General features: G+C 48.0%; 2 protein-coding genes across 4 annotated transcripts in view; both read left to right on the top strand.

Annotated features, from left to right (window-relative positions):
- The window catches only part of ADD2 (adducin 2), a 79,543-nt gene extending 68,838 nt beyond the window's left edge, over nt 1-10,705 (top strand). For all 3 annotated transcript variants that reach the window (XM_019545974.1, XM_019545975.1, XM_019545976.1), the window contains exons 14-15: nt 275-403; nt 5,052-10,705. In XM_019545974.1, coding sequence (XP_019401519.1) covers nt 275-403; nt 5,052-5,362 — 440 coding nt within the window. In that variant the 3' untranslated portion in view covers nt 5,363-10,705. The remainder of the gene's footprint in view (nt 1-274; nt 404-5,051) is intronic.
- Nucleotides 10,706-12,511: 1,806 nt separating this feature from the next.
- On the top strand, nt 12,512-17,130 carry SNRNP27 (small nuclear ribonucleoprotein U4/U6.U5 subunit 27). Its single transcript, XM_019545973.1, has 6 exons — nt 12,512-12,619; nt 13,692-13,812; nt 14,390-14,502; nt 14,765-14,844; nt 15,488-15,552; nt 16,695-17,130. Exons 1-6 carry the CDS (start codon nt 12,583-12,585, stop codon nt 16,747-16,749), a joined length of 471 nt encoding a protein of 156 aa, XP_019401518.1. The 5' UTR covers nt 12,512-12,582; the 3' UTR covers nt 16,750-17,130.
- Nucleotides 17,131-22,398: the final 5,268 nt, after the last annotated feature.

Genomic DNA, 22,398 nt, shown 5'->3' with positions numbered 1-22,398 from the left:
GTTCAGGTCCCTATTCTGCCTGATGTAGAGCAAAGTTTTTCCATCTCCATCTTGACTCATACCCCACTCACTGGTATATGGAGTATCTCTTTCTCTCACAAAAGCCCAATGCCTCTTTTTGACAGAACTCAGCTATGTCTGCAAAATGTTTCCATTTTGCAATGTCCCTTTGCAGACCCCATTCCAACCAGCCCTACTCAGAAGCTAAGCAGGCAGGTAAAGTTGGCTGGGATCCTGTTTTTCCGCAGCACATAAATGTCTTCTCTTTACCCAGGTGAGAAAGACACCAGCGTGGAGGAATCTCTGGCTTCTCCTGGAAAGTCTCCATCAGCTTCCCCAGTGCAAAGCCCCACAAAGTCTCCAATCAAGAGCCCACCCCTATCCCCCACTAAGTCTTCAGATGGTAAGCTGGGCTTGTGTGCCAGGTCATGTTATCACCGTTCTGCTGCATGAAGACACTTGGAGCACTTGTGCCTGCAGCCTAGGAGAGCTGCTGCAATGGGTGGGTGTGCCCACAGTATACATGAGGCACGAATCCACAGAGAAAGCTGACACCTTCCAAACTCTGCAGCAAGGCATGGGCATGCTGTAGGTTTAAAGCAGGCACCTTCCACCAGTGGAAAGACAAGAGAGGTTCTGTGTTACATTGCTAGAAGGTGGCTGGCTTATTACCACTGTAAATTCTGAGCAGCCTTGGTCCTGACAAACAATTCAAGAGGAGGTGTTGCTCTAATTTGAAAGGAGGAACTGATGCAGAAAGAGACTGGGTGGAGTCTAAGGTGGTCTCGATCCAAATTGTCTCCATATACCATCCTTCTCTAAAAATGAGACCTTTGCATTCTTGTATCGGTGAAGGTTTGAAGTAGCTCTCCAAATCAGATTTCTGCATTTATGTAAGTCAATCAGCCTAGGCAGAGGCAGTACAAGTTTTCTTATGTCATCTCACCTGGGTGCCTCCACCTTGACCTGACAACTCAGTCTCCATGCACCTATGTAATTTCCCTGGCCACTGAGATGTGTTGGACAGTGAGGAGGACATTTAGTGCTCAGTGAACTTGATGCTCCCCCCTCCCTGGGAAAGGGACAGAAACCACCAAATTCTCTCCACACTGGCCACCAAACAGATGGGTCTGGATAGCACAAATCAAATCAAGTCACCTTTGTGAATGTCTGTGCCATCCTGGGGGTAGAGCTGTCAGTGTTTGTTATCAGCATGCTTGTAAGACTGCACGCCTGAGAGCACTGGAAATAATGAATGCATCTGACGGTGCTGTAGGCAAAAAAACCCCAAACCCACAACAAAACAGCCATGGGCAGCAGCAGCCCAGAAAGCGGTGTAGTTCTTGGTGTTCTCACTGTGTCGCATTGTGTCTCACTGTGTTGGTGTTTGTCTGTCTCCACAATCTCTTCCTTTCTCTTTCCTCCATGTGTTGCTTTCATCAAAGGACTTACCTCTGATTCTGAATACTTGTCACTGTAGTAAGTATAGAGAGGCTGTTTTCTACACTCGCATACCATCACCTTGTGGGAGGCGGGGTACTTCTCACAGGAAAGTGGGTGACTGGGGAAAACAGCTGGGAAGCAACTCCATGGAACAGCAGTGTTGTGATCAGTTATTCCAGGTTCCCATTTTCCCAGTGGGGCCAGTTTTTAACTGGAAACCAATAGGGCCCAGTCTTCAAATGTGGGCAAGCTTACTAGAACCCGCACGTTTTTTGTTTAGACGCTCAGACCTTAGGCTCATATCTATTGTGTTTCTATAGGAATATTTCTTGTAGCATCTAGTGTAAACACTAGCACTTGGAAGATCACAGCTACATTGCCTGCATACTGATTTGACCATCTAGACTTGGGATCTAGATCTTTGCAACAAGTTCAGGTGGACCTTTTTTCCTAACATTTTTCTCCCGCTTTTTTTTATGGACTGTTTTGGGAGGGTTGTTCCAGTATTTCCTGCTTGAGATTTTGAGGATTCTCTCTCACTCATTTTTTCTGCCTCATTTTTACCTCTTATTTCTCTCTTTTTTTTGTTTCCATCCTGCACTAGTTCTGAATGCTGTAAACAGGAGTGAGCTGTAGCTTCAGGTCTTTGTCGAAGTAATTTCCTACCCGCAGGCAAAATTGTGCTTTTGGATCTATCCAGGAGTTCTTGACAGTTTTCTTTGCTCCCTAGTCACCGAACTTCTCCCCTGCTCAGAGGGGGAGCTGTGGCCGGTGGGGGAATAGACTGTTGGGAGCTGATATGTATTGGGCTGATCTGAGAGCTGACCTTTGCCTTGTCTCCCTGCCACACTTTCCAAACACCAGCAGTCACCATTTGAAGTATCTTATGAGCTCAAATGGCCAGCATCAAAACTAGCCAGCTAAGCTGCTCACATTTGCCATCAACAGCTTTTTTTTTCACACCTCCTCTGTCTTTTCCCATTGCTTTCCATTGTGCCTCTGACTTTCTGCTGTTGCACATCTAATTTATATCCAGAGTGCCCTGCAGAACAGTGTGGAAGAAGCAGACCTCAAAAACATAATCAGGAGTCTGGTGGAAAGCAACTGTTTGCTTTGGGGGTGGGTGCAGCAAAATTAAAACAGGTTTCAATTTTGCAGATACCTCTTGGAATCAGCCACCTAGTTCCCTCCCTGCAAGCAGGAGGCTGAAATCTGGGCAGGTTTCAAGGCCTGAGGTGTAAGTGTAAGGACAGAATGGAGCACAGACATTGGGGCTGGTGCAGAACTACAAGACTCATGTAGGCAAATACAACACCATCCTGCAGAGGCAGAAATGGGAAATCAAAAGAGGGGAAAGTGAACAAGAAACTACTCACATCCTAATGCTTAGGACCAGAGTCTTGGCTGAAATAAATTATTGTAGCTCTATTGAAATCAGTGAAGCTGATGTCAACTCACTGAGGTTTCAGGTCATGTTTTCTTAGCGTTGTTTGCAAACCAAGGTGTCATATGCATACAGTGGGTGCTGCTGCTTTGACAGGCATAGTTTTGTAACCCCTCTTAATTGGGTTTTCCAATGTACGCATTCCAAACTGCAGGTGGAAGTCTCCAGTATGGAATGTTCTTTAAAATGCTAAATCTGTAGAGATAGCATCATCCCCAAATGGTCAGGAGTGGTAACAGGTCCCAGTACTGTAATACCAAAGTAAACTAAATGCTACATGTAAATAGAGCAAGGACCAATCTAATCAGCCACGGGTGGCTCTGGTGGTTTTTAAACAAGAACCTGAGAGTCTAAGTCAGTGGTCTGGCTTCTTCATAGCTCTGAGTATCTCCTGGGGTAGGTGAAATGGCAATAATATCTTTTACACGTTGTTTTCTCCTGGGGATCAGATTCTGCAACCTGTCCTCCCACAGAGCAGCACGTTCCCAAGGACAGTCCCGTTAGAGTCAGGACAACTCTTCTGTGTGAGAGAACTGAAGTATCAGGTTGGAAAAAAAGCAATCCTGGGTCAGGCTGCAAGTTCAGATGGTATGAAATATTTTGCTGACCCAGAGTAAGATACTGTATTGAAAAATCTGATTTGTGGGGTTAGCCTCCGGCAAACCCAGAGAGGGTAAAGGCGCTATAGAATCATTGTGTGTGAATGGCAAAGGTCTTGGTAAATATGATAACAAATCCAAGGGGAAAAATACAAACCGGACAGAAGAGGAGGAGAAAAAGAAACAAGCTGGCTATTGTTTAACTATATTTTCCTGAGAGACTTTTGCTCACGCTCAGTGCCTGAAGGAAATCAAGGTTGCTAAAGTATGTTTTGGTAGGAGCTCTTTGGAAGTCACTCTTGCATCTGTGATATTGGAAGGAAAGACTGGGTGTGGGAGAAAATAGGAAATCCACATGCCTATGTTCACCTGCCACAGAACCTTTAATAAACAGGCCAGAGTGCTTTCAGGGTCCTTAGTTAATCTGCATCCAGTAGATACTGCATTAGGTTATCAATAAGCTCTCCTCCTCTGGATTCCAGAGGTGGAATCTGCAGCCTTAGCCTGGTAGGTGTTGTGAGATTATTGTTATTGTCTACAGACAGAGTCTTCCAGCTCGACTGAGATTTGATAAAGGAAACGAAACCACTGAGGGACCCTGATGCATAAGCTTTTTTCTCTCCACTCTAGGAGAAAAGGAATCATTTCAGGCATGTGGGTGGGTGAGAGTGTCCTTCCCAAAGACATTGTCCCAAGCCATCAGGGCCCTGGTTCCACTTTCAGAGCAAGAACTAAGCAAGGTCTACACTACAGCATTTGCCAGCCTAGGGACGTTTCCTGGAGGATGTGAAAAGCTCACCCCCCCCATAGCCATTGCATCCCATAGCTGGTGCAGATGCAGCCAGGCTGAGAGAGGAGACTTTGGTCAGCTTAGCTCTGTCATTTGGGAAGAGAGTAGAGCTATGCTGGTAGAAAAACACCTATTGGCCCGCATCGCCACTCCACTGGGGAGATCTACCAGCGCAGCTATATCAGGAGAGAAACCTTGGTACAGGCAAGCCACTAGCAAGACCCAGTTGTCAAAATAAAGGCCCACAGGGCTTATTGGAAGGAGGATAAGGTCCAGACTGTGAACTTCATGAGCTGCTTTGTTCTTCCTTGCTGGTGCTAGCAATAGTTCACTGCAAAACAATGGACCTAATTCTCCATCTTGGCACCTTTTTACACCTGTGTTTTACACTCATGTCACACTTGCTTTGAACAGATGTAAAAATGCACGTGTCATGAAGCACGGAGTAACCAGGCCCAGGGGAATTGCTGTGGTGTAAGCGAAGGGGAAATCAGGTTTTATGATGCTCCTTATGCCCTGAGCCAAATTATGCCTCCATTCAAACCAGTATCAACCTGGACTATCCTCACTGGTGGGTTGGTGGTTTAATAAATGCAGAAGGCAGGGCAAAAAATGTCTGCTTCTAACCTGCTTGCAGCCTCTAAGACCACTTCCTACATATTTTGCCCCCCTAAGGCAAACAATGGCCCTGTAGCAGCAGCCCAACTAATGCAAGCTGTGATTCTGCCTCCATAAATCCTCATGCCTTGTGTCTTTCTTTTTCCTTTGTGTGAAGGCGATAAAAAGGCCGACTCCAGCCAGCCGCCCAATGACACCACCGCTGTTGTCCAAAAGGAACAGCAGGATGCGGTGGTGGTGAACGGAAAAGACGATGACCAAACTGCAGAAGAAATCCTAAGCAAAGGAATAAGCCAGATGACCACTAATGCAGATGCTGACACCCCTAAGGACAAAACAGAGTCAATTACCAGTGGCCCCGTGTCCCCAGAAGGGTCGCCATCCAAATCTCCCTCCAAGAAGAAGAAGAAATTCCGGACCCCCTCCTTCCTGAAAAAGAGCAAAAAGAAGGAGAAGGCTGAATCTTGATTCCTCTCCAGGCCCCTTCCTCCTGCTCCTTCCCACCTACTCCCCTACCCACCAAGGTCACCGGAGCAGTAGAGGGAGCTCCTAACCACAGCTAACAACTGCCTCACTTCGGATGGTTTGTGCTGAGGTAGAACCAGGCGCTGAGAGACTCAAAAAGACTCTTGTGTAATGCACATGGAGACAAAACCTACGCTTTGGAGGAAATGTGGCGAATTTTCTGGGTGCTCGTGGAGCAAGATGTACCATTCCCCATTAACCTGCTGTTGACCGCTTTTTGAGGAAGTAACCAAGCTTAAAAATGACTGTGGACCTGATTTTTCTGCTTGATGAGCTAGTCACAAATTATTTCACAAGCGATAAATTTACTCTCTTTTTTCCTTCCCCGCAGTTCCACCTTGTCACAGCACTTATAATCCAAGTCGTTTCAGGTTGTGTGGGCTGAGGTCTTCCCGCACGCTGCTTTCTTCACAGCACAGGTGGCCACCTTTAGAAACAGTTTTGTGTGCAGAGTTGAGAACACACTTCATGACACATGATGGCACAGCCAGGATGCACTGGATTGATTTGCCAATTTTTTTCCAAGCCTTCCAAGCAGTCCCAGCTAGTCACATGGCTGCACTTGGTTGTGTAACTCAAAGGGTGATGGTACAATTTTATCCAAATCAAAAGTGGGCAGGATTGATCTCCAAAGAAGCAAAGGGCAGGGGATGAGCCCGTGACCTTTTGCTTCCTGGATGGCAATCTTCCGATGAAGCCAACAAGCCATTTTCAAAGTTTTTTTCTGTGTGGAGTGGTGACAAGATATCTTAGGCTTTGTTTGCTGCAGCATGGGATGAAATAGGAAATTAGGCCACTTGGAAAGAAGTATTGTGTTCCAGGGAATACGCAGGTCCCTGCCCAACAACGTCAAGCAAGCTTTTGTGTCCTGCCATAAAGACCGTGGTGGAAATGGAGAGGGAGAATGCCTTGAGAAACCATCTGTTCTGTTTAAAACCAAGGAAACTACAGTCACTAAGTGCTACTTTGTCAGTTTGGCATAAACTCACGCTGCCAATCCCCCTCCTGTGATAGCTGCTGCAGAACCGAAAAGCACCTCAAAAGGAGAAGCCTGTAGAAAATGTGACTTTGCTCTTCCTCGCTGCAGTGCTAATTAATGACAACCTTGTCACACTTGGATAGGGCTGTGACATGGAGACCTGTTAGTGCTTTTCATTGCATTCACTGGTTTGGCCTGTGCTATTCCAACCTGGTGCACTGTAGGAAACCTCTTGGCTTGGAAGAGAAGACCAGGTTTATTTAGTATTTAAAATGCTGGGGATGCCGGATGTGCTAGGTGCTGTACCAACACAGAACAAAAGATCTGCCCCTAAGCAGATGAGTCACGCCCCGCTTCCCACATCCAAACACCTTCCGCTTTCTGAATTCAGCACAGGAGATGGAGAAGGCATCTTTAACACCCCCCTTCAAGGCAACTACTCCAGTTTACTAAACTGCAGGACACTGTGTTCAATAACAAGGTTCTTATGATATAAAACAGCCAAAGCCAAAATCCAGCTTGCAGGTTCAAATGTGCTAGATATGTTTTTACCTTAGCTAAAAAATAACACAAAATCAATATACGCCGCCACTCCTTTCACTTGTGTGTTTTGGTTCTGCACTGAAATGTCATGCTGGATATTGGCTTTAATGTCAATGCCAATTAAAGTTCTGATTTTCAGCTCTCGTACACTGAACCACCACTGAAATGAATGGGAATTTGGCCTGTACAGGAAGGCAAAACTGGGGTACAGGAGTCCACCTTTCACAGCAACCTTGGTTATAGATATTATTGTTAAGTTATATGAGCATTATAAAGCTGGTCACCAACTGAGATCAGGGAGAAACTCTTCTTGGAACTCCCATGGGAAAGTATTGAATTAGGTACAATGAAAGGGTATTTATTCCTTCCTCTCAAATATCTGACATTGTCCCCTCTTGGAGATGGACTCCTCATCCACACGGATCATTGATCTATTATGGTTACGTTCCTATGAAACATCATGATTTTATGTTCAGCACTGGTTATGGATGAGTTTGCATGGAAGTGCAGAAAGGCCTGAATGACTAAACCTGAGTTGCATGTAGGCTGCCTTCAAAGCCACAGGGAGTTTTCCTGTGCCCCACAAATGTTTTACAAGCTTCTGCTAAAATAGCATGAAAGGGGGCTTACCCAAATTCCCAGATCTGAACATTGTAGAGTGTCAGTGAAGCCTGGATCTGAACCCTTCTTTTATACCTCAAGACAAACTCAGATAATAGCCCTTGGACTTGACCTTAAGCTGGAACTGAAATTGTATTGCTAAATATTAAGTATTGAAGAGACCTGTGTCTTCCTAACCAATGGCTCATTGTACATTCATGTTAGCCTCTGAACACCCACTACACCTATGGAAAATCTGATTCTGCTATCTTTCCATTGACTTTCAAGGCTGTTGGAACTTGCTGTGGCATCAGCATTGAAGAGCAAAATAGATGTCAATGACAGTGGGAGCTGTGAGTGCTGAGAACTGTTCAGAATGAGCCTTATGATGAGGCACAGAGAAGGTTTCATTTCCAGGCACAAACATGAAGAAGCCTAACGCACCACTTTCCTTAGTACATAACAAGACCCATGTCAGTGAGGAAGGGCCAGAGCTTCTGCTGCCTTTTAGTTTCACTGTTCTGAAAAGATGCACTCAAGTTAATAGGGAACAATGACCCCCTGCAATTACATGCTATTCACTCACTGGTTTTTCATTTATAAGTTTACATCTGCTCGCAGTAACACTTGCACCATGTAATCTGCCAGGCATAAATAACCATATAATTATCTTGAACTATACCCTTAATTATCACTGCAATTACAGAACTGATCTATGGTTATTTGTTCCCTGAAAGGCAGGAGTGCAGATCTCAGTGTGAAGCAATGGCAGCAATGCTTTGGGTCTCATTTTGTCATCGCAAGCTCTCCTGAGTCTTAGAGAAGGTGGTTCCTGAGTCAGGAGGAGCATGGTGCTGCTGTGCCCCCAGACCTATCTGAGTCCCAGTTGAATCCCTGCTTCCTCTGTGGAACGGGGAAAGAAGACATCTGTCCTACTGTTCAGGCAGCTTGCTTCTCTCTGCACGCCGATTCAGCTATGCTGCCTGCTTCACTCACTCCCTGCCCACCTGCATTAGCAAGGAAGGAGCAGCCTGGTGGTGGCTGCGTCCCCATAGTACACGGCCTGGGTATGCAATTGAAATATCTAGGGCTATCAGGGGCCTTACACTGACAGGCAGCCAGGCTCAGGATGCTAACTGGCAGGGCATGGAGGGCTGCTGTATCAAGATGGGGAGAGCTTGTTTAAGCCCTCCCTTAGTCTGAAGTTCTTATTTGCAAGTTCACACCCACGGTTATTCAGTGATTTGAGCAGCCACCCAGAAACATGCTGTAACAGTTGCAGAGGACTTTTCACCCCAGGTAGTTTAGTATACTCTGCTCCCTGGACTCCAAGGATTTTGTTCTCACTCTCACATTCACAGCCAGAGGCCTGCACCATGAACCATCCCAAATAGGCCCCTCCTTTGTCTTGTCTTAAGCCAGTATTTTAAAGTAGACCCAACGCTTCCTGTTCAAATTTGTTTGCTAGATTTATTATTATTTTTTAATAAAATCCCTGGGCCCAATTCAGCACTGGAATAAGCAGGTGCAAAACATGCCCATCGCTGTCTTACCTGATTCTCCCCTTACCAGTGCTGTGTGATGCTGTTGAAGCTTATGGAGTTATTCAAACCAAAGGAAGGTGTGAATCCAGCACCCACTAAAGTCAGTGATTCACAGCAGGAACTGGATCTCAGCAGAGGGCAGGGTGAAGCCCACTGTATTTGCTGAGATATGCATTCACTCACAAGAGGCTTGGTGCCATCTGTGGTAGGGAGCTAAGTCTGCTGATGCCTTGAGACACGTCACTCCCAATAGGTTTTGGTCCAGAAGTCCGCTCTATTTACCTTTGTCTCTATAAAGTATCATGGCATTGACCTCACACATATTAAATGCCAAATAGGACAGGAAAATAAATGTGTGTCACCTGGGATTGTAGTTGCAAGATGGTACATGCATTGGCACATCTTGTGGTCAGCTTGATTCCGAGATAAAATCCAGGTGTTTTCTGAACTTTTGGGGCCTGTGACCCTGCTCCTAGGTTTATGACACCACTCCCAGTCAGCGTGCAACCTCTTATCTTCCCAATTGCACTTCTACAGGGCTCGTGACCCCACTTGTATGTGCCATGACCCCGATTGGGCTTGTGATCCTTAGCTTGGGAATTACTGATCTAGATGCCAGCTGTGCTCTGGAAACAGATGTCACAGGAAATCAATGGTCCCCCCCACACAACCATGCAAGTCCTAGGTAAGAGCAGCTCTGCAAAGAAATCATTGCAGGGGGAATGGTGGAATGAGAAAAATGGCAGCAGCAGGGTGGCTACCGCAATGGAAACAGGTGACAGCTTATAGCAGTGGATATCCCAAATGGCATCAGATTTCCCTTTCTGATTGATGGGTGAGCCTGGCTCCATCCTTCTGGTTTGAAAATGCAGCTCTTTATGCTTTGCCTCTCACAGCAGATGGGCTGAGGGCAACAATTCACTCGCTTGCGGAGGAGCCCAGGGGAGCCTGCCCAGTGTACAAACGATAACCAAACTAAGTATGGTACAATGTTCTATATAGCAGTTGGGCTGTTAAAGTGAACTGTCTGTGTCTGACAATCGTTGCTTGAAAGTGCTCTATCATGTCTCCGTCTGTAAATATGACCCTGTGTTTGGCCTTTTGCTAATATTGTGAAGTTTACCGTTGGGTTCTGGTGTAAATAACTTTCTTGCTACCTAGGCTCTGGTAACCTGTATCTGTGCATTACTACTTGAAAGCCTCTATTTTTTTGCTGTGGGTCTACTCTTTTCTCCACACGTGGGGACATCCAGATTTTGGGTTTCCATTGCCGTTTTCGAGTTATCTTTTCTTTTGTTTTTACTCTGTATCGGTTTTGGCTTGTAACCTTTGGGTGCCCGTCCCGCTGGCTTCATGCAGACCCTCCCAGTGGGACCTGGGAGACTTTTGGCCCGGCGGGGTGGGAGTCCTGCTAGGATTGCATGTCCCTGCATCCAGACAACTGTATTACGCTCTTCGTGGCTGAGTGGATATTCCTGTATCAAAGCAACCCTGGGGCCAAGCTCTCTCTGGGGGCCAAGCGAGCTGCCCCCAGGGTCAGGACCAGAGGCTTGTTGTCCCCTTGCTCTATCCCCCTTTTGAGAACAGCAGCAAACAGAATAAACTTTCACGGTAACACTCTGGCCTGCCTGGCACTGCATTTTCTTTCCAGGGAGGTTGGGAGAGGGGGGTGAGGAGGTAGTGCCTGCTTAGTGGCTCCCTCTCTGCCCCTCCCTCTGCTGAGGCCGAGACCTGCCCAACTCATGGCATGGAGGAGCAACTGAACAGCTCCTGTCTGCTCCAAGTTGCCCTGGGACCCCTCAGCTTTCTGCCCCTGGACCAAGTCAGAGTGATGCTGAAGCAGCCCCGGAGGGGATCTGTCATGGGCCAGGGCTTCCCAGCTCCTCGGGGCTCTGTGGTCCTGTGCAGGCTTGCCGAGGGCTGGAGGCTCCACTTACATTTGCAAACGTGGTGGTTGCTTTGAACAGGCAGCTCAGCTCCATCCTGACTTGGGGATCCCAGCCCCTGGCTTTTTCTTGCCCAGGGGCACCCAGGATCTTGCACAAAGTAAAGCTCCCAGCATCATGGCCATGCAGAGGGCTGCAGATGTTCTGTGCATGGCTGGGAGGCAGCCTGAAGGGCTTGGTTTTGCTTAGAAAGCAGCACAATGGATATGTCAGGTGCTGGAGAGGCTGCAAGCGCTCCAGAGAAAGGGTAGGAGGCTGGATCCCAATCAAAAATCAAGAAACCCGAGGAGAGGTAAAAGCAGAAGCCCAGACGTGCAAGGGAAAGATTCAGCTCATGAGGCTAGAGAAGCGCTTCTAATTTACAACAGTATTACAATAGTGCCAAGAAATGCAGTGTATTTCTTATAGACCAGCTGCCTGAGGGCTGGAGGGTGAGGGAGATGCAGGACACGCCACGAAGAGCAGAGAGAAAAAGAAAAGCTTGATCCAAGGATGCAAATATAGTTTCTGTCCCTTAGGAGAAACCTCCTGAGATCCCTAGCGTGTATCCGGAGCAAACCCAACCAGAAGTCTTAAGGCATCAATTCAAAAGGGTTTCTCAAGACAGTCCCAGATCCTTTCAAGGGTGTTAGCACTGTTAGGTGTGCAAACCCCTCTCACAAGATAACCCCAGAGCTTTCACACAGGAAACCATGGTGCTAAAGCCATCCTGCCCTGTGGGGTGTCTCGCATAGATGCAGCCAGGGAGAAGCCGGGGTGAAGGGGAAGACTGCCCAGAGGGAAAGGACGCAGCCTGCCAGTTGCAGTGGGCAGAGGGGTGGTGATTGCATGGCATGAGATGCAGCGCTACACTGTGCCTGGTGTCCCTGGCAGGCACCAACCAGCAGCCTCGCTGTGCAGGGCGCTGGGCAGCCGCCGAGGGCCGGGGCTCGCATGCTTGCGAGAAGGGCTTTGCAACTCACCAGTCGCCCCAGCCGAGGTCATGACCTGGGCACCTACGTGGAGGCAACTGCTGCTGGGCGCTGGCATCTGCAGCTTGCGCCCCCAAAGTGTGTTTCCACGGAGGTGCTGGTTGCAAGGACGTGGGCAGACGAGCTTGCTTGGGTAAAGGTGAAACCTCGTGTTAGACCAAGTAAATGGCTGCGCACAGCGTTCTCTGCAAGCTTTCGGGTACAACCGCCTTCTTCAGACACTCTCCCTCTGCCTGAAGGAGGGTTTTGTACCCGGAACCTTGCAAAGAACGGCTTCCCCAAACATGTATTTAGTCTAATACAAGATTTCACGTGTGCCCAAAGAACCGCGCCTGCCTATTTCCACGGGGGGCGCGTTCAGCAGCAGCACAGGCCCACGAAGGGCCCAAGCCCCGCGGCCGCGAGCCGAGCCGAGCCCAACGAAGGACGGAACCCTCCCTCCCCGGAACCAAAGTGCGCAGGGGTGGGCGGCGGACGCCTTCCCCAGCGGAGCGGAAGTGACGGACCTCGCCCCGGAAGGATCTCCCTGCGGGGCTCCGGCGTGGGCCCGCGATTCGGGAAGTCCGCTCGGGCTGCAGGGATGGGCCGCAGCCGGTCCCGCTCGCCACCGCGCAGGGGTGAGTGCCTCCACCCGGAGGGCAGGTCTGTGCCGTGCGCCCCTTGGGGAGGGGGTTGGATCCCAGCCCGGAGGGGGAGAAGGGGTAGTGGCAGCCCTTCCCCCACCCTTGCATGGGGGGGGGGGGTAGGGGACAAGCCCCTCCCCTGTAGCAGGGGGCGCTGAGGATGGTCCCCAAGAAGCCAGCCCTAGGCATGAGTCTGGGCAGGGGTGGGGGAGCCGTCCCTCGGGTCTCGGTCGGGAGGACGGTCGGCCCCTGCTGTTCCAAGCGGCAGCCGGGGCCTCGGGACGGGGGCAGCCCTGCAGTCCCCGGGCGTCCCCCTGGCCAGAGCCTCCTTTCCGGTCAGAGCTGTTGGTTACACCATCGGCAAAGCGTAGGCCCAGGCCTACCAAGTAAAACTGTAAGCTTTCCTTAAGAAAGAGACCGCTGAGGATGTAGCAATCAATTCTTTGGGACAAGTGAAAACAGGGAAAGGAGTCAAGATTGTAGATTTCATAATGAGTGCATCAAGGGGGAGGACTGAGCAGGCTATACCTGACAGCACCCATTGGTCCTCAGATGAGTCTAAGGAGCCTGGAGATACTTGGCCTGGACACATGAATGGGTGAGATACAGGAAAATGTTCCCACAGCCCCCAGTGATTTGCCCTGGCCAGAGTCTCCTTCCAGCCCAGTTTGGCTAGGGTCAGGAGGAGGTTGACAAGGAGGTCCAGGGACTTGGTGGGGCTGCAGTTGGAGAGGGTGTGAACAGAAAGCTGTGGGGAGTTGTGCAGCCAGAATCTCAGCAGGAGCTTCTGGAGGAACTGTGATGCTGGGTTGGGCTGGGCCCTGTTTGCCCAGAGCATTGTGCATTTTCCCTCTGGTTGTGTTTGCACTGTAGGATCACCTTTTCCTACCCCTGAGCAAGTCCCGTATGTGGGGAGACATCCCCAGCATTTTAAATACTAAATAAACCTGGTCTTCTGTTCCAAGCCAAGAGGTTTTCTACAGCCATAATAAAGCAGCGAGTTCAAGATGACCAGGATTCGCCAACCCTCTCTTTTTCTCTTCCTTCCGATCCTGGCTTGCCTCAGACCGTAGACGTTCTCGTTCCACTTCCCGGGAGAGGGAAAGGAGGCGAAGGGAGCGCTCGCGGTCCCGGGATAGGGACAGGAGGAGGAGTCGTTCCCGTTCGCCGCACAGGAGACGATCCAGGTGAGGGCAGAGTGCTGTTGTCCTCCAAGGGTAATGGAGTAGGTTTCTGGCTGGCAGCTCCTTTCTCCTCTATTCAATATCACTGTTGCTATGAAATTGGCAGGGTAGTGAGTTATCAGCTACCCATCTGAGAGACCATTTTGCCTTTTGATCTGAGCAGGAGGTGGGGAAACTAAGGAAGCCTTTATACTGGTCATCCGGTGTCTTTACTTACTTAACGGGGGTTAGCTGGGAAAAGTTATGTCCCTTTGTATTTCTTATTGCAACAGTGTCTAAGTTACTCAGTCATGGTGTTGGGCTCTGCATTGCTTATCACTATACATGAAAGACAGAAGGATGGTCCTGGCTGCAGAGCTCTTGCGAAGTCAGCATGTAAATTCAGACAGAACTGCAGAGTGCAGGGAAACCAGAGGGCACTTGTAACACTGTGTAACAGCGTCGGGCTTTATTGGTGTGGCAGATAGGATTACAACAGAGGTCTCTGGATTCGATTTTTAGCACTCATTGCAATATTGACTGCTGCAGCGTTTCCCTCTGTTGCTGTTCCACTGAAACCTGTCCTTGTTTGGAATTCTAGATCTCCAAGACGGCACCGATCCAGCTCCTCTTCCCCAAGCCGGCTTAAGGAAAGGCGAGAGGAAGAAAAGAAGGAAGTCAAAGACACTAAAGCCAAGGAGCGGCAAATTACTGGTGCGAGAATGTTGTCCTAACTTCTTGAGCCTTTGTGTATCTTACCTCAGTGTTTAGAGAGCTTGTTGGGCATCATTAATTCAGTTAAGAAGAGCAGTGGTTGCCATGGAAATTGCTTGAGTCAAGATAACTAAAATCGGGTGCTGCTGAAATCTTCCTCACATGCTTCTGTCCTATCTATCTGTGCACCCCAACCCTGAGGCAAGGAAACTTTCTTATTGTTGTATTACACATTCCATATTGCCTTTTACTGTCTTTTTAGAAGAAGATCTGGAAGGGAAGACGGAAGAAGAAATTGAGATGATGAAGTTAATGGGATTTGCAACTTTTGACACAACAAAAGTGAGTGATGTTTTCCATAGCACGTGGAACTTGAAGTCCCTGCCATTTTCTTGAATACATCTGCAGTTCATTGTAGGGCATAATCAGTCCCTATTGCATGTCTGTCTCTGGACTGTTAAGAAATAATGCACCCACATGTTTTGAAACCTTGCATCAGAAGTGTTGCCCACAGAACTACATCGTTAGAGCCAGTACTGATTGTATACGTAATTGTATTGAACATCTGCATACAGGTCATGGCTAGCAACTTCACCTGCTTGCGTTGTAATCCCATTTTATCTCTCAGGACAAGTGAGGTTGAGCCTTGTCACCAGTGTGTTGGGAAGGTCTCTCAGAGGCTGATGCCTTTTGCTATGGATCAGCTTTGGACAGATACTTTGGTGCATAATTCTAAGAAAGCAATTAGTCCTGCAGCCAGTTGTCTCTAAAAATAGTTTGCTGTGCTAGTTCTGTTAATCTGCTTTCCGAAAACTAACCTGCCTTGAGTTTATTAAATTCCTTGGCTTTCCTAATGACAGGGTTCTGTTGGGTTAGCTGTCTTGGTTTCATTTTACCACCTCTAACAGTGCTCTTCAGCTTCTTACCAGTTCTCTGTACAGTATTCTGAGGTTTGGACCTTATTTTTTCCTGTTATGTCTTTCAGGGAAAGAAAGTGGATGGTTCTGCAAATGCCTATGCCATCAACGTGTCGCAGAAGAGAAAGTACAGGTGTGTGGCTTTGCCACTCAAACCCAGTAGACCAGATTAGGATACAGGAATATTGGTTATGCTTACCTATTGAGAGAGAGCTAGAGTCTCATGGGAAGGAGGTGAACTGGAGAAGGCTTTTAGTCCTGGCTGGAAGAATAGCTTTCTGGGTCTGTTTCCTGAGCGGTTGTCATTGATACTGGAGTTGCTTCATGGTCGTGCCTCTAAGGACGTGCTATAAGAGCCAGGACAGATACGAGTTTCATACTTGTGGTGTCCCACTTAAATCCTGTGCTGCTGGCAAAAAGCAGTAAGAAACAAAGAGTTAGGGTGCACAGACATTCTGTTTAGATGCAACTAAAATTCTTGTCCTGCCCACCTGAGCAGCAGTGGCACCAAAGACAGAGTGCCAGCCCTTCCCCACCTGTATTCTGCTGCTGTTTGTTGCTAGAAGTGACTGCATCACTTGTTAGGGGGTTTTTTTCCTCCCTTTGTCCTCACCCCCAGCATGTCTTTAAACTTCAGCACCCTTGGAACATACTGAATTGATAGCTGAGGGACTGTAGTTCTTGAACAGATGCAGCCTTGCTTGTGGTCTTCAAGTGTCTGGGCCAGTGTTGGCTAGAAAAGTTTGCTAGTCTGATGTCAGTGAAGGGGGGTGTGGCCTTTTTGACACTTCTATACCAGCAAAAACCTTAGTGTAAATGCAGTTGAACCAACAGAAAAGGGTTGTTGCCCAGATACATTTTTGGCAAGCACAATGAGCTATAAACTTATGTCAGCAGAGGCAGGTTTGGGCTGTATATTGGAGGGGTTGTCACTACAGCAAACACTTCTTGTGTATGCCTGATCAGTGATCAACCGTTATAGGGAGCTCAGATCACCCTTTGTAGCTAAAATTAGCGCTTACTAGCACCTTTGCAGGAGATTTTGTCAGTTAAAACTACCCAAGTTATTTCATACACATCACTAATAAACCAGCTAGGGTATGTAGCAGGGTATGTAGTTTAACTACAGCCAGCCTGAGAGATGTCTCCCAGTATCTTTTTATAACTGCCTTGTAAATTGATTTCTGACATTCGTGGCAGGGACAGATAATTCATTTCTAATAATGTTGATATTTCTCTGTTCCATTCTCCACCCTGCCCACCCTCCCATTGCAGGCAGTACATGAACAGAAAGGGTGGATTCAACAGACCTTTGGATTTTATTGCCTGATGTCTAGACTGGTTGGTTACTTGTGAAAAACAACCTCCGCAACATCGGTGGCTAATATTTAATTGTCTCACTGCGGCGTCTGTGCTGTGCTTCCAGAGACAGGACCTCAGCTTCCCTCCATAAACCAAGATCAGCTTATTTATGACGAGTCCAGAGACACTTGATCTGCCATGCAGGAAGAGAGGGTAAAAATGCAGTTTTGTAGAAACATTGGTTTTGAAAGCGCTCACACTCGTTTTGTTTCCTACCAGGATTTCTTTGTGAGCTGTATTTTTCGTGTCCTCCATGCGGTGCGTTTTGTTGCTTTGATTTTTTTTGTTTTTGTTTTTATTTTATTTTTAACCGTATTGGATGTATACAATAAAGCAGTGTATATATTTCCCCCCTCCCCCCATTTTTTAACTCAATAACAGTAGCATCACTCAGGAATAAAGTGCCAGGGAAGGTATGGAGGAATGTGTCTGGGCAGTCATTTGCCTGATGGTGGGGCATGTCACTATGGAGAGAAACAAGATTTAAGGGATTAACAAAAGGGTTTTGGGAGTATGTGTTATTGGACAGGCTGGAACACACCATTGATCCTTGAGATCAGCTGCTTCCAACCCTATTTAACCCTTTCTTTACTACTTAGTAATCCATGTTCTCATGAACTTCAGGGTAGCATGGAGTACAAAGGTTTTAACTACAGTGTACTCCACTTGGATGCATACAGGGTATTTGCATAACTGACTAAGCAGTATCAATTTCAGGGCTGCTATTAAAGGCCTAAGGTGCTATGAAAAACAAGGTAGGGAGCTTAATGAAGCATTAAGCTTGGCACAGGCTGTCCCTGTCCTTACAGCATTGTTTACGTGGAGTTTGGGTAGGTGCATGGCCCTTTTTCTGTCCCCTTAAATGGAATGCACTGCCCTGGCTGGGAAACAAGTAAGTTTGGTAGGGCCTCACCCTTTCATGGATTTCTCTGCATCTAGATTATTATTGCTATGGGTTTTTCAAGCATTTTACAAATACCTGGATTGTTCTGTACCATTTCTTGCACATTCCAGTAGGCGGCAGCACTCACTGCATGGTTCAAAGCCATTTGAAAATTTTCCTGGTGTAGCCCACATGAACTGATGGGCACCTCCTTTCCTATAGGCAGCTGTGTGGCCTCTCTCTCCTCCCACTTCTGATTGGGTAAGCACTTGCAGCAAACACAGCTAATGCTTACAGGACGAAGTGACCTGAGCCAAGTCCTAAGCATGTGTGCTTAGCTCTCTGGAGTAGAGTGAGCTGTATTTCTCCTTTTTGGGAAACCTTAACGGTGCCTTAATTGGCTACTGCCTTTCATCTTCCCTCTTACAGTGATATATGACCCCACTTCTCATTCAAAGCTTTGCAATTGCCAAGTGGGCTGAGAGTGACTCTCTCTTTTAAACCTCTAAGACTTTAAGTGCAAATCTTCCTTGCCTTAGAAAATTAGTTGCTGCCTTTTTTCAAAAATGAAGCTCGGTATAGATGCCCTAGTAACAGAGATTCCTGCAAAACTGCAATCTTCATGTCTTATAGTTTTACCTGCATCTTCAGTGACTGTTAACAAACACAACATGAGGCTATTCCCTTTCCCCAGCAGAGGAAAGAGTCCAAGATCAAAGTCACATGTCCAGCCCTTGGTGACTAAGAGTGGTTTGGGATTTAGTCCACCCACACAAATTAAACGTGGGCACCTTAAAACATGCCACGTAGTCAAACAACAGTAGCGTTAGCCACAAGATTAACACTGACAGTGGAAACTTTTTTACTAGCTGAAAGCGAGTAGGCCAAACCTTTGTACCTTCAAAAATATGCCTGATATCTAGGGGAGACTCAAATTCTTTTGTAATAGCCCTAAAAAACCCCCCAAACTACTGAAAAGTTTGGGAAATAAAGCACTAATTATAACCAGTGTTCTATGTGAAGCAGCCTTAAGATAGAAGACAGCTGTTCGATTCCAATGCTTTACTTTTTGTGCTGAGTAAGAGCTGTAATATACAAGAGGACCCAGTTGATCAAGGTCTCTTCTCTGCTGGCTTTAGATAAGGCTCCTCTGTTTGCCAAAAACTTCTCTAAATCAGCATGAGGTCATAAAAATTCTCACTATCTTCAGTGCCCTTGCTGCTTAAAGCCTAGTTGTCACATAAACAAGAGCCTGGTTCTGCTTGCGTAGCAGCATGTCTTGGCCCTGTCCTGTGGGCAGAGGTGGCAGATCACTGAGCATAATCCTCTATATAGGACTCCGCATCAATGCAAGAAAGCAATGCTTCCTAGTCCAGCACTTACTTAAACTTGCTGCAATACTCCAAAATGTGTCCGGCACCACAGCTTAAACAAGAGCAAACTAAGGAATGCTAGCAGCCTATCCAGAGCGACAGTAGTTTAATATGAAATATTTGAATTTGGGCAGTCTAGGAATAATGTTTTTGAGTGTCAGAGTCTCCTGCAGCTAACGATAATAGTGGCTTCACCTGCATCCCTAACTGCTGAGAGGCATCCAAGCCCTGGATTTTTCTTGGGAAAGCTGAAGGAAGGGAAACCAGTGGCATGTCTTTCCCATGCGGCAGAATAGCTGTGTCTTCCATTGCAGCTTGAAGTCACTGCTGCAAGTAGCCTGGTTAACAGATCCCTAAAGATCTTTTCTCTAATGTATTTTCCTTGCAAAACAACTGCTATATGTTGATGTCAAACCTCTATTTATTTGTTGTTGCCTAACTGTGTATTCTTGGATGGGCAAGTTAATGAAAGTATTGTGTCATGAGTGACTATAGAGTTGGCTGCTTGCTGCTGGCTGGAGGGCAAATTATATTAGCCTCTGAAATACACTTGGCCATCTTACGGAAGTAGGATAGGATCAGTGCTTTAAAGATGGGAAGTGGGAGAAAGAAGTGGAGTAAATGTTGGTAACCAGATAAGGTCTGTGGGAGAAAATGCCAGTGAAAATGGATGAGGGCAAGAGGGATCAAAATAGAAAATAATCTCTTGGTCTTTGGGGAGGCAAAGTATTTGGAATATCAGAAACAAAACAGAAAAGCTAATCTGGAGGAAATGCAGGCAGTGGAAAAGACTGAATTTGAAAATCTGAATAATGGAGTGGAGTGGAGACTTACAAAGGGATAAGAAACAAGCACATGTAGTATAGGCTTTCTTATGGAGAGCTGTTTGCTTTAAGCAGCACTTGAATCTGACTTAAGCTGTTCTCAGCAACAACAGCAATGAGCAGAGGATTGACTACCTTTCACTGCTGCAGGTTCCTCCTACCCTTTTTGAAACTAGTGCAGGTATGTGCTTTTCTCTGCTGTTTCACATGCATGCTACTTTCTATGGTGTTTTCCTATGGCTTCATTTATCTTTACTGCATTCTTTTTTTGCAGGGTATTTCAAAGTGGATCTCAAACAATGTGGCAGTAGCTCTTTTACACATGGATATTGCTAATGAGGCAAACACTTATCCTAGCATTGTATGTGTTGTCATGTGAAGGTCTCATTAGGTGGCTCCTTGGTCTAGGAAGTCAGGACAAGAATGGGGCAAGGCATAGTTTACAGAAGCAGCAGATCATGTGCAGCCATTTAGCTTTTATTGCTACACTGGCTTTATTGCCAAATCACGACTTAGATTCATTAGGAATCATCTCAGAGGAATGCTCCACGCCACATTGCAAGCCCTGGGAGGAAGCAGAGGGTTTCCACTATGGCTAATCTGACACAATCCTTGTGTCCCATGTTATGTACCAGGTGACCAAACTAGAGCCTGTTGCTGTGCTGACATTGTTCCATTCTAGTCTGTGCACTCTACTCAGCACCCTTCTGCTGGGCTGTTGTATTGAAGACACTTGAGGTGGCCTTACAGCTAGATCTGGGGCTGGTTTTGTTCTCGGTGACAGGAAGCAAGCAGAGCAGCATTGGCAGGCAAATACCTAGAGGTGGTGGGCATGGAGAAGGAGCTGGGACAATCCATTCCACACTGTTCTGAAGCTCAGGGCTAGAGGTGGCACAAGATAAAAAGGGCAACTGATTGTAAGCGGCGATAGCAGTGATCCTTCAGTTTTGAGGATAATCTCCACCATGGCTCATTGATGGGCTTGCGGTGACTTAAGAGTCCAGTCCTTGAGCCACAGATCAGCAGAAGTTGCAGGTCTTTTCCCCAGTGCAGAGTAGACCGCAGGCTGAGATTGCTTTCCTTTCCCTTTCTTTGCTTTCTCTCCCCTGCTTCAAGGGCAAGACACTTTACCTCAAAACAGGCCGCAGCTCAGGTGAGACTGCAGCACCATTGGAGTTGGTCAGCAGCCATGCCAGCACCCATTTTCTTGAGGTTCACCATTGGGTCCTTGTTGTGTTCCCTCTGGCCATGGTGAGATCTCAGGCCGTACCCACGCTGGGAGGAGAGCACTTGTTTTAGGAGTTGTGAAAGTCCTGGGCTGTCCAGGTTAGAAAAGAGAGACTTGGCCTATTCAGCTGAGAAAAGAGGTTTGAGGGAGGAACAAGGTATGGGTTACCCAATACTGAATGGCAAAGAGAAAGTCAGTAGGGATTTATTTTTGACTGTCTCCCCCCAGATAAGAACTAGGAGGGAACGACATGGACCAAGTAAGTTCAAAACTGATACAGAGCAGTGTTTTCACCTGGTGTGCCATTCAGGGGTGGAACTGATTGCCAGCACATCTGAGAGCCTAGCTGGATTCCTATAGGGGCGGGACACATTCTTAGAGGAAAGGAGCAGCAAGAGCTACTGAGCCCAGCGGTGAGGGGCACGCCCTTTGTGTCAGAGCTTCCTTGACTTTAAATGCTGGAGGCTGCAGGGGAGAGAAGAAGCTGGGTCAGACCCCCTTCTCTCGCCCTCCAGTGCCTGGATCAGGCCAGCTTCTCCCCTCCAGGATCTGTTCTGCCAGGCCCTGGCGAAGGAGACTGGGCAAGAGGGAACCGGCTGTGCCCCAGAGCGGAGTATCCCAAGGGCAGGACAGGGTGGGTGTGCAGCCGGGCACGCCAGGTGCAGTAGCTCCTGCCCCAGCGGGCTGTGCCGGGGAAGGGCAGCTCTGGCTCTGGTCCGCGCTCGGGTGCATTGTTCATTGTCTCGCCCCTGGGACCCAGTGTACGTGCCGCCCCCCCCCCGCCACGTTGCCCCCCGCCCCGCATTGTTGAAGCCCAGTCTTGCACCTCCTGCTCCCTGCACCTAGCCCCGCCCTTCTCGGGCCATGCTTCGGTCTCTGATTGGCTCCTTCCAAACCAGTTGACCAATGGGCGGGCCGGAGGCGAGGCCCCGCACACAATAGGCAGAGCTGAGGGGAGGAGCTTTGCTAAGACCGTTGGCCAATCCTAAGCGACATTCGAGGAAGGGGCGGGGCTTCGGATCGGCCCTGTGGGGCGAGTGGGGATCAGGAGGCGGCACCAAGCCGGGCTAGCCCAATCCCACGTTGGGGCGGGGCTCTCTGTGTCCAATGAAGAGGGAGGAGAGAGTTGAAGGCAAATCCCAGGCTCGGCCCCTATTCGGAGGCGGGCCTAGCTTCAGCGGGCCCAATGGGGCGCGGGGATCGGCCTCGCGCTGCCCAACCAGGAGGGCGGGCGTTGCGTGTTAGGCTGCGCGGGGCAGGGTTGGTTGGTCGGGTGTGTCAGAGCGCCGCTGGGGGGCGGGGCGGGCCG

Source organism: Crocodylus porosus, unplaced genomic scaffold (assembly GCF_001723895.1).
Source record: "Crocodylus porosus isolate Cpor-Errol unplaced genomic scaffold, CroPor_comp1, whole genome shotgun sequence".
NCBI lineage: Eukaryota > Metazoa > Chordata > Crocodylia > Crocodylidae > Crocodylus > Crocodylus porosus.
The sequence above is the reverse complement of the archived record's forward strand: the minus strand, read 5'-3'. Positions and strand labels throughout refer to the sequence as shown.

Excerpts from the sequence above, each read along its gene's own strand:
- SNRNP27 (XM_019545973.1), top strand. The coding sequence starts at position 12,583 with ATGGGCCGCAGCCGGTCCCGCTCGCCACCGCGCAGGG. Across the intron at positions 12,620-13,691 it reads CCGCTCGCCACCGCGCAGGG|ACCGTAGACGTTCTCGTTCC; the intron begins GTGAGTGCCTCC and ends GGCTTGCCTCAG. Across the intron at positions 14,503-14,764 it reads CAAGGAGCGGCAAATTACTG|AAGAAGATCTGGAAGGGAAG; the intron begins GTGCGAGAATGT and ends CTGTCTTTTTAG.